At 42.1% G+C, this 11,841-nt stretch overlaps 1 protein-coding gene across 1 annotated transcript in view; it reads left to right on the forward strand.

The window, feature by feature from the left end:
• Positions 1-11,841, forward strand: part of LOC109971146 (poly [ADP-ribose] polymerase 12) — a 40,337-nt gene that overhangs the window by 10,743 nt on the left and 17,753 nt on the right. Inside the window, exons 5-6 of the mRNA XM_020619226.1 lie at positions 9,030-9,156; positions 10,993-11,158. Of these exons, the coding sequence (XP_020474882.1) occupies positions 9,030-9,156; positions 10,993-11,158 (293 nt within the window). The remainder of the gene's footprint in view (positions 1-9,029; positions 9,157-10,992; positions 11,159-11,841) is intronic.

Below are 11,841 nucleotides of genomic sequence, written 5' to 3' on the forward strand. Positions count from 1 at the left end.
CAGACCATTTATCTTGGAGCTTGCACAGTGTCTTCTGCTGTGTACCTCTTGACACAGCAAACTAAGTAGTCCTGCCGGGGCTACTGTCTTACCTTCGTGGTTTCTCCAGAGTCCTGTCTTATCCTTAGATGCCCCTTTGCCTAGCCACACCTGCTTTTCAGTAGGAGCAGCTTTATTCTGTATTTCCCTAATAGTCTGCAAGTTCAACTCTGTCTCACAAACATGACCCCCTTCTGCAGGGTTTTAACTCATCTGCTTATCGCCCTGAGCTGGACCTTCTGGGTCCTGAATGCCTGTCCTAGGCTCCTTAAACTCTGACTCCTTAGGTCTGCATCCTGTCTGTACTGAGCTTCCAAAGCTCTGACCCCCTAGGTCTTGGATCCCTCTCATAACTGAGATCTCTGTTCTCTGATGTCCCTTGCACTTAATAATTGCCACCTGCTTTGGTAGCAACAACGCTTGATCTAGTTCCAGTAACTGCTGCAAGTGTTTTACCGGACCGCCAGTTGAAGTCACAAAACCTTTTCTCCTCCAGTGGCACAAGTCTACATGTACTGCCTGTACTGCATACGCAGAATCTGTGTGGATATTTATAACTTTGTCTTTTGACAGCTGACATACCTCTATAAGAGCAATCAGCTCAGCCATCTGGGCTGAACTTGGCTGTGGGATCACATCAGCTTGCAGTGTTCTTAAGCCAGTCGCTGTGTCCTCGACCACAGCGTATGAAGCGACTATACTGCCAGTGGCTGTCTGATGACTGTGACCATCACAGTAGAATGTTACCTCTACATTAGGTAGCGGTTCCTTATGCAGGTTCTCATGCAGTCTCATCTCTGTGTCTGTTTTGCTCACACAATCATGATCTTGCTCAGTGACCATGTTTGTTCCCTCACTTGTAAACTGTATGTGAGCCTGGTTCAACAGCTGTTGTAAGTTCTGGGTCCTGTGGGCAGACAATGTGAAAGCTTTGGAATCCAGAAATGCCCTGACACCATGTGTAGTGTGTACAACAGTTTGATAACCCATTGTGAGGTATGGTATGCCTTGAAATTGGGAGTGTCATATTAAGTGTGGAATAATGGGCTCCTGTGTCAACCATACATGTGATCTTAACTATTGATGGTTACCTTAATTAGTGGTTCAAGAAACATTTCCTGGGAACACAGTGAGTCACCTGTTACCGGTTCTGGGCATCCCTAATGTTGAGGCAACTGGCGTGAGCCAGGTGCTTGATGTTGGGCTGATGGTGGGAACTGCTGAACATATCCATCCTGTGGAGGTGGGTAGACCTGATGCTGATATCGCGGTACACCCTGCGACTGCTAATGTGAAAAGGGACATTCACGTGACCAGTGTCCTCTTTCATTACAAATCCAGCACCTGTTATCTCTTGGCAGACCTCTTCTGAGAGTCCAAGGTCTTTGACCTCTTCCTCGTGGCCTGTCATGGTACTGAGGTCCACAGTGCCTGGGAGCAGAATCCCACTGATAAGGTGGTGCGGTCGGCTGTTGAACAAAGGGCTGCTGCCGTGCATATGGCTGTACAGCATTTTGCACCAGCACTTGGTTAGCTGTAGCCTTACTTTGATTAACTTTGTTTTGCATCTCCTGCAACTGCGCTTTAGCTAACTGTGCCTCCAAAGAAGAAAGCTCCTTTGCATTCTTTTCTTGTGCTTCCAGCTCATTGTCAATATACTGAGTGACATAAGCTGACCACTGCTCAAAAGCAAATGTGTTGAATCCCACTACCTGTCTCAGAAGATGCTTGTATGGATGCTGGGAGGGAAGCCTCCACAGCACTGCGAAATAGCACCCCCATGGTGTCATTGATGGCTGGGTCATCACCAGTGCGGTTATGCCAGAGTTCTGAGCAAATACTGACTACCTCTCTCACCCTTTTGAGGTGGAATTCTACACAGCTCAACAGAGCGCACCTGTACTGGGAATTTCTGGCGTATCACTGGCCAAAGCTGATGAACTTCAGTATGGAGGGCAACATTATCATGATCCCCAGTAGTATTTGCCATCAATTCTACCTCCTGTAACATGCTCAAAGAAGTACAGGCTGTAAAAACACGACGAAAATCTCCAAGTGCAGGCACAAACCCTGCACAAGCACCTAAAAAAAGCCTTAATCCATGGTGCACCACCCTTCTCAATGTCAGGTAGCTGGGATTTAATCATGCTCATGTCTTGAAGGCTAAAATGAGTGTAGGTCTCTGTTATTTCTCCATAAGGTGAGGTGGACTGAAGCAATGGCAGCTGATGTGAGGGAATGTCAAAACAATCATGGATGTTTCCCTGCCCTCTCTGCATACGTTGTGATGAGAAATCATGCACTGTGTCATCCCAGCTGGAATCATCATCACATTCAGAAACGTGAGACATTGCTGGCACTGAAAAATCACAAAAGTGCCCCTCTTCTCCATCTGTGAAAGAGGCAGGAGCACATGCACCGGCAACTGAAGTTGTGAACTGGTCCAAACAACCAGATTTTAACTCATTTAGATAAGCCTGTTCTCTAAATCTGTCAGTTTTTCCTTCTGGAAATGAGTCTGTGTGCAAAACTCCTCCCTGTACAACCGCCAGGAGCGCCATGTCCTGAATTGCACTCTGTGGTATCTGTCCAGATAAGCCACCTTTCAATATCGGTTTCCGGTCCCCACATGGAGATTGTGGGGAAGATGGCTGTGTGTGTATAAACTGTACTTTGTGATCAGAGCTAGAATGCGCAGCTTGCAGTAGAATGTCTGTGTCTGGTTGTACAACAGTGCCACTGGGAGAATGAACTTCAACTGTCCCATGTGACTTGCTTGAACTGGCTGAAGAAGACAGAAAACACTTAAACTTTTCCAAAAGGCATGTACAGTCAGCAAGAAAACCCTCAGGCTGTCTACCCTGAATGCCAAATAACACAAGTGAAATATAAAGTGGATAAACAGTAGTACAAAAATCTAAACAGTCTTACTTTGTGTTCCACACTGGGTACCAAACAACACAAGTCAAATACAGAGTAGATGAACAGTAGCACAGAGTCTAAAGAGTAAAAAAAGAGTATCCTGATGTAGGAGTCTCTGTTTTCCAGGTGAGAAAGGGAATAATGAAGGGCAACAGTGATGGCATCTGAGGAGGCCCTATTGGACTGGTAGGCATACTGCAGGGGATCCAGGGTGTGTATACTGCTCTGAATGTGGGCCAGCACCACTCTCTCAAAACACTTCATAATAATTGGGGTGAGTGCCACTGGCCTGTAGTCATTCAGGCAGGTGACTGGGCTCTTCTTGGGAAGGGAGATGATGGTTGTGGTCTTAAAGCAGGCGGGAATGGTGCTATGGCTGAGGTAAAGGTTGAAGATGGAGGTGAGAACATCAGCCAGCTCATTGGCACATGCTCTGAGAGCCCTCCCAGGGATGTTGTTTGGTCCTGCTGCCTTGTGGGGGTTGCTCTTCTTCAGGGCTTTGCGTACCTGGCCTGATGAGACAGTTAATGGAGGGGAGGGGGATCGGGCAGTCCAGGTGTGTGTGTGCGTGCCTCCTCTCTGTGCTGTAGCTGGAGGTCTCAAAGCGGAAGGTGTTGAGGTCATCCAGCAGGCTGTCTGTGGAGCTGATAATGTTGGTGATGGTCCTTTAGTCTGTGATGTGCTGCAGGCCTTGCCACATCCACCCGGAGTCAGCAGTAGAGTAGAAGCCATTCACCTTCTCTCTGTACTGCCTCTCGGCCGCTGTGATGGCTTTCCTCAGTCCATACTTCGCAGCTTTATACTCCATCTCATTGGCTGGTCTGAATGTGTATGGAGGCCACGATATGTTAACCCCTGGACATAGGAATAAAGCTTAACCTCTCACAATAAGGTGGCATATTTGAAACATATTAAAGCTCCAAACACTACTTGAGGTTTTTTGGTGGAGATATTCACTCAGTAATTGAATACAATGAACCTGCGAACAGAGTTCCCTGCAGACCTCCCTCTTTCATGTTATTAATTCAGGAAAGACCCCAAAACTTTCCAAATGATAACAACCTGCAGTTATAGGTGTTAAGTTCCATACATTAAGATGTGTTCATGTACATGTTTATATGTAAATGTTTACGAGTACAGTATTCTGTTTAGGCTTTTATTGTGAAAACACCGGTAGGTCAGGAAGCGGGGTGCACATGTGTGGTTGTGAAGATGGCGGAAAAAGAATAAAGTTCAACGTTGAGCAAAGAAAGTGTATCGTACTGTTTAACAATAGGCAGCTACCTACTTATACTCACAGATGTTATTCCTACTGAGACTTTTATAAGCCAGTATACTCTGGCTCTTTGAGGAAGTGTTAAATTTGGTCTGAAATAACCCATCAAAGCTGTGACACCTGCCACTTAAAACCATATTTGTTTTGCACAGTATTTGGTTAGCATAAGATGTTACTAAGGATAAGAAATTCGAATGGCAGTTTGTGTTATATAATAAGTAAATAGCTGGATATTCTATATAAAATATTCTAAACATCACTTTCCCTCTCACAGCCAGCGGGTTTGTGTGGAATTCACCCGAGCAACAAGCCCAATCAGAAAAGTACTGCTTGTGTTGTCACCATTAGGTTTCTGCAGTCAGACAGCTTGATTCAGATTCTACTTCTCTTTTCTCAGAAAACTAAATCATCCTTGTATCTAATAAAAATACAGGAAACTCACATCTGTTTGAAATACAAAACATCCGATCATTGCTTTTAACTGAACAATCAGAATTACACACTGATTTTACACAAAACTATCAATACCTTAAAATTAAAACATGGATCTCTATTATTTTGAATACAACATTTGACTAAACATTGATTAGACAAAGATTAAACAGTAATTATCAATCAAATCTTTACTTTACTTTTTAGGCATAAAGCCATAATTTTTACAAACTCGGTGCCTGTTTTTATTTTTTATTTTTCTCTTCTTTCTCAGTCACACACTCGCACACACTCCCTGCACTTCTTCTTTGCAAGGATGTGTGTTACTTCCCTTTTCCTCTTTGACCATAATTTCTCACTCCTTAGATTAGATTAGATGTAAAATCACTTTTCATTGTTTTTTCCAATACCATAATTTCACATTTTTCTTACACATACACTGATTATTTCAAACAAAATGCGTACATAAATCATTTTATGATTATCCTTTGTTATTAAAAACTTAACTTTCTACTTTATGCTCTTTGCAATAGCATTTTAATAATTTTCCCCCCTCTTTCAGCTTCTCTTGCTGTCTCTCTTCTTCCTGGCCCAATCCAGCCTGTCATCTGTTCCCCACCAGGCATTTAGCACTCCTCCATTCCTTCCCATTTTCCAACCCTTTTTGCTGTTTCCTTCCTTTCCTTCAACATCGAACTCTGCCTGCCACTCATCCACCACCAGATAATCAACATCCTTTTCCATTTTTTTCCTGGCAGTAGCCTGCGGGTTCCATAGGGCTAGGTGTCATAGGAAAGTACAGGCCTCCCTTCAACTCCTCCACCGCCTCTTCTTCCACTTCCTCCACTGAGACATTCTCCGCTATTGGTGCAGTTCCTTCTGGCTCACACAGCTCATTTTCAGTCTCCTCTGGCCTATCTGTCATCTCCTTACATTCTCCATCATTTAGTGGCCATTCCCATAATTCTTGTAACCATTCTTGCTGTTCTTGTGGGACTTCTAACTGCAAAGAGACAATTTGTTCAGTAGCCTCCTGCAGCTCATCTTGTAAGGTCATTTCTGATATTGGGTCATCAAAGGTCAGTGCTGTGTCAGTGTGGCTTGTGTTTCCTGGGCTTTTTCCTGGTTCTCTCCGGGACCCATTTACAGCTTCGCTGACCTGAATACATGAGAGCGGGCATACCTGACTGTTTATCCTGGGCTTCTGGTTGGGGAACTTCCTGTCTTGTACAGTAGGCATGATGTTGTCAGCACAAGTGCTAATGTACCCGGTCACATACTCAGCATAGTCCTGTATGCTGACAGAATGGGAATGTCCACATGTTGGTAATATTTAGGAAATACAGTCTGTAGATTGCACTGGTTAAAGCTAAAGTCACTGGCGGTGATTAAAAACAGCCTCAGGATGAGCCACCTCTAATGTGCAGATGATGGCGTGGAGTTTGCTGAGAACTGCCATGGAATTAGCTTGTGGGCCTATATACACTGCAGCCAAAAACACACCGCTTAATTTTCTTGGTGGATAATAGCGATCGCATTTCAGCAATAATCTGGTGAACAGTGCTTATAAACAGTCTGTATATTTCCACACCACGAGTTGTTGTTAAACACACACACACATGCCTCCCCCTTTAGCCTTACCGGAGGCTGCAGTGGCGGATTCTGGGACTTTGTCTGAAAGCCAGGTCTCGGTGAAAATTAGAGCATCATACTACTTTCTTATTTCCCGCTGTGTACATCCTGGCTCTTAGCTTGTCCAGTTTGTTTTCCAGAGACCACACATTAGCTAGCAAGAGGCTGGGTAGCGGCAGTTGGCTAGTGCGAGCTTTTAGCCTAGCATAGAGCCCTCCACTCTTACCCCACTTGCGTCTCTGTCTTCGAAGCTCTCTCCTGCTGTCCACCTGCTCTCTCAAGCTCGGTGCTTTGGGGCCTTACTGGGGATGGTGGTGGCTGGAGCAGGAGCGAACAATAAGTTGTTAAGGGCATTCCTTTGAGGACAGTGAAGTCTAGATCTTCTCTGGAGAACACCACTGGTTTGAGAGAGGAGTCAAAGAAGCAATTTCTGTCCAAATAGAACACTCCTCTTTAAATACTGTAGGGGTGGTGGACTCACACACAACTCGTCATCCATCTACAACTCTGTTTTGAAATCTCTACCCAAACATTTTCACCACGATTCACACCAGTATAATAGATGTTGGCCCACATGTGAGGGTTCAAAAACAGGTAAGGACTCTCACTAATACAAGACCCTAATTGCTTGAGTCAGACTCAGAAGAATCATCCAGCCCAAATGTCAGTGGGGATAAAGCAGATGTTTTTTATAGAACAGTCTCAGTTTAAAAGTACAGATCCTCTGCAGTGGTGGAAAGCAAATGAGGCAGTTTTGGCAAAAGACTATTTGTGTGTACCTTCCACATCAACACTTTCTAAGCATCACCTTCTCTAAAGCTGGAAACAGTTTCTCAAGGAAAGAGCCTGCCTAAGTCCAGAACGTGTGCACATGTTGATGTTCTTACATTACAACACAAGTATAACACACATTTGGTTCAAATACATTCATGTGAAAGAGTCAGAGTTGTTAATTAGAAGCAATTCAGAGAACTCTGAAAAATAATTACAGTAAAATAAAAAGCTATTGAAACACTAGAAGTAAACAAGAGAAATGCATTTTTTGAAGAAAATGCGTGTGGATGCTGAGTGCTGAAGGATTGCCCTGAAAATGCTGAACATTTTGAGACATGAATGGCTCTTCTAGTTGAAAGTATGCTGAAGTAGAATTTTCCCATTCATTTGAATGGGGCAAAACTTTCAAAATAAAGCTAAATATTTTAAAAAGTATGAAGGGTAGAAAACTTCTGAATAGAAGCATAAATGCCCTTGAAGAGCTCAACATTTTGATACCTGAAATAGCTGAAAGTATGCTGAAGTAGTTTCCCCATTCATTTGAATGGGGCAAGATTTTCAGAATAAAGCTAAATATTTTAAAAAGTATAAAGAGTAGAAAAATTTTGAATAGAAGCATGAATGTCCTTGAAGAGGTGAACATTTTGATGCCGGGTCACAACACAAAATACCAAAACCAAATAATGCTTGAGAGTCAGAGCTGGAGTCTAGAACAATCTGGCAGCGTCCTGAGGGAGGATGCTGCCTCAATAGAGGTGAAAAACAAGTGCAAACAATAAGGATATTTCAGAAAATGAAGGCGATGTGATGATTTACAAATGCCCTAACTTTTCCTTCAAGCGGATTTTCTGAATCGTCTTTTTGAATGGCAGTCTATGGAAGAGTGAGGCGGCACTCTCTCTGGAATGTGCCACATAATCCAAAAACTTTTCATCCTATTGCAATAACAAGGCTGATTCCTTACAATTTTCTCTACCATTTTCATGTACAAATTGTGTGTGAAAGTTTAAGGTTGGCAGAATAACAGCGGAAAACAAGCTGAAAAATTGTGAAAAGGCTGAAGGACAGAGCTAGAGTGCGGGTCATGTGACACTCTAGCAGAGAAATTTCTAAAATCACCATAAAACAAACTGCAAGAATTCTAAATCTGTAAAAGATATCAACAAGCTGAAGAGTTGCTGAATTGTTTAAAATTGGAATGGTTTTTCTATCTTAAACTATGCTGAACTGGTTAAGGCTGAAAGAGGAGGATTTGAAGAAATTAAATGCCAAAAAATGTATGGAAGAAACCATAATAATAAAAATAAAATAAATTAAAAAAAGCCATAATAATAAAAAAATAATAAAGACCAGGATAACAATAGTGTGGCTGCTGACTCAGTATCCACACAAATATTCAGGAAAGACTAAGAATTTCTATACCATAGAAAGAAAGTCACTTTCAGCATTTCCTGTTTAGGGGTTGCCACAGCGAATTGTCACACTGACGACTTGCATGTTGACATTTGGCACGTGGTTTACGCTGGATGCCCTTCCTGATGCAACCCTGACTTAACTCGCAGAGATAGAGCCTGTAAAAACAGTGATTCAGTAAGAAATTTGGTCAGGATTCAAATAATCTTGGTGTATTTAAAACAGCATTGATCATCATGTAGGCTATAGACTCCCTCAGTTTGTAAGGAACTCTGCTTTAAACCAGAGTGACCCATGAGAGCCTGAAACACCGCAGTGATATGAATGATATATAGAAATATCTATTTATTAGCCCATCTATCAAATTAATGTGGTAAGAAGGCTAACCGTAGTAATCTAGCCCGATTAAAAGTGAGTCAGCTTTGTGGTACCGGAAAACATGAGCTGAGCCCAAAGTTAGCTGGATAAGCCATTAATCTTGTTTGGTGGTACATGCTCCAGGTCTCAAACTGTGTTGTTTATATGACCTTTGTGTTCACAGACAAGTGTTATAAGGTCCATGAGAAGATGCCTTACAAATGGGAGGTCCAAGAGGGTGATCAGTGGACCGCCTTGCCTGATAATGAGACAATTGAGAAGGACTACTGTGACCCCAAAAACACATACAGGTACTATCCAGTAGGGAAGCATTTCTGAAATCTTGGGAGATTTTACTCTTAAATTCAACCATGTCGAGGTTTCTAGGTAAACATAGCATTTTAATGTCAGATCCAGAATAAGCAGCACTTCTGCTCATAATTGTGCCTTATAAAAATGTCATTTATTCATAAAGTTGAGCAAATCACAAGAGACAAACTGAAAAAAGAACTGTCAACATGATTCCAAGATATCTTTATCTTCATCTCTGAAAATATCCTCTGACATTTCCCAGAGCCTCTGCTTCTTATTGTATATTAGTTTGAGATACCAAATAAATTGCCTCTGACAGCCACCACTGTAACCAAGTTAACACAACTTATATGAAGATGGGAACACTAAAGGGGGAGGCGTTGGGCAGACAAACACCGTTACACTCACTGGAGACTACTGGACTTCTTTCAGTAATCACAGTTCAGGGTCTTTTTAAGATACATTTAGAACCAGTGGTAGAAGTACTTATATCCTTTACTGAAGTAAAAGTAGCAATACAACTGTGTAAAAGTAAAAGTCCTGCATTCAAAACATTATTTAAAGAGCACATGGCATGTTCATTTCCAGCAATTTAATGTTTAATCTTTGGTACCTCTAGATTAGCTTTGCACCTATCATAACTCCAAATAGTCTGTGATTAAGTCAGAACAATAAAACCAGAGCCTCTTCCTAAAAAACATAAAGATTCCTGGACATGCTTTAACCTCAGGCCCTGTATTTTTCTCCACATTCTCTGGTCACAATGCAGGCAGTAGGAGGTAAAATACATCCACAAAACCACGCACAGTCAAAAAACTCCGCTTTTACAATGGATGTCAAGCAAGCTCACATGAACGTGCAACTGCCTGGAGATTATTACCATTCAAGAAAATCCTTAAACTATCATGTAACACTTAATTTTGTTAGAAACAAAGTCTTGTGAGCAAGTTTTCAAGACTTGTATAAACCGAGTTGCTTTTGTGTAGAAGTACTAGAACATAGGTACACCTCATTTTTTGAGCTTTAGGTAACGTCTAAGATTACTTTAAGTAAAAGTACAAAAGTATTCACATCAAAACATACTTATTGGTAAAGGATGAGCTACCTTTAACTACCTTAGATGCATTTAATTGAGTTACTGCTCGGTAGCTTGTGAATCTTTCACCATAGATCAATGAGGTCTTAATTATACTGTATTTTTTGTATTCATCTGGTTCTGAAAAGTTTTATAAAATAAATGTAGTGGAGTATAAAGTACAGTTATTTTCTATTTCATTTTCTGTTACTTGATACTTCATAAGTACAGTAGATACCTCAAATTTGTACAGTACTTGACTAAATGTATTTACCTTCCTCTCCTGTTCAGAACAGATAAAAAGCGTGATTAATTTGCAATTGGTCGCAAATTAACTATGGACAATCGGGATTAATCAGGATTAAATATTTTAATTGCTTGACAGCACTAGTATAAATCAGTTGGACATTAGAGACATTTACCCCTTGATGAATGGGGTGCAAATTGTAAAAATAAATGTATATGCAGATTTAACTGTTCATGCTATACCTACAAGAAATGATGGGTTTTTATATATTTATGTAATTAAGTTATGATCTGGAAAACAGAACAGTTTTTTGTTGGAAACTGAAAAACTCAATATTGATGTTTCATTGAACTAATGTATTGATGTCTCAAAAAATAACTTAATTTATTAGGTTACTTAAAAAGTAACCTAACCTAAAAGTAACCTACTTAAAAAGTAACCTAATAACTAATAACATCATTACGATAAAAGTGAGTTGTTTGAATTAATACTTACTTATTTTCCTGTCTTTAGTAGTAGCAGCCTGCCTGTGTATTTTGACACAATGACCCAGGGAACCAACAAAGTACGACGACTCTCTACTGAGAACTCTTTGCTTGCACCAACCTTCATTTACACCACCGAGTGGCTTTGGTACTGGCAAGATGAGTTTGGAAAGTGGAACCTGTACGCTTCAGCTGTGAGTACCTGGTCATCATTTTAGTCTGTTTTAATGGTGACAGGAATGTTCACTGGTTGTCACAATTTGGAGCATGATATAGACCAGTTTTTAAAAAGGGGGACCGGAGGGTGTGTTCCAACTATAGGGGGGATCACACTCCTCAGCCTCCCCGGGAAAGTCTATGCCAGGGTACTGGAGAGGAGAATTCGACCTATAGTCGAACCTCGGATTCAGGAGGAACAATGTGGTTTTCGTCCTGGCCGTGAAAACACTGGACCAGCTCTATACCCTCTTCAGGGTGGCGGAGGGTTCATGGGAGTTTGCCCAACCAGTCCACATGTGTTTCGTTGATCTGGAGAAGGCATTCGACCGTGTCCCTCGCAGCACCCTGTGCAGGGTGCTCTGGGAGTATGGGGTCCGGGGCCCTTTGCTAAGGGCCGCCCGGTCCCTGTACGATCGGAGCAGGAGCTTGGTTCGCATCGCCGGCAGTATGTCAGACTTGTTTCCAGTGCATGTTGGACTTCGGCAGGCCTGCCCTTTATCACCGGTTCTGTTCATTATCTTTATGGACAGAATTTCTAGGCTCAGCCAGGGGCCGGAGGGAGTCCGGTTTGGGGACCACAGGATCTCGTCTCTGCTTTTTGCAGACGAAGTTGTCCTGTTGGCCCCATCAAACCAGGACCTCCAGCGTGCACTGGGGC

This window comes from Monopterus albus, unplaced genomic scaffold (genome assembly GCF_001952655.1).
Source record: "Monopterus albus unplaced genomic scaffold, M_albus_1.0 scaffold216.1, whole genome shotgun sequence".
NCBI classification, from domain to species: Eukaryota; Metazoa; Chordata; class Actinopteri; order Synbranchiformes; family Synbranchidae; genus Monopterus; species Monopterus albus.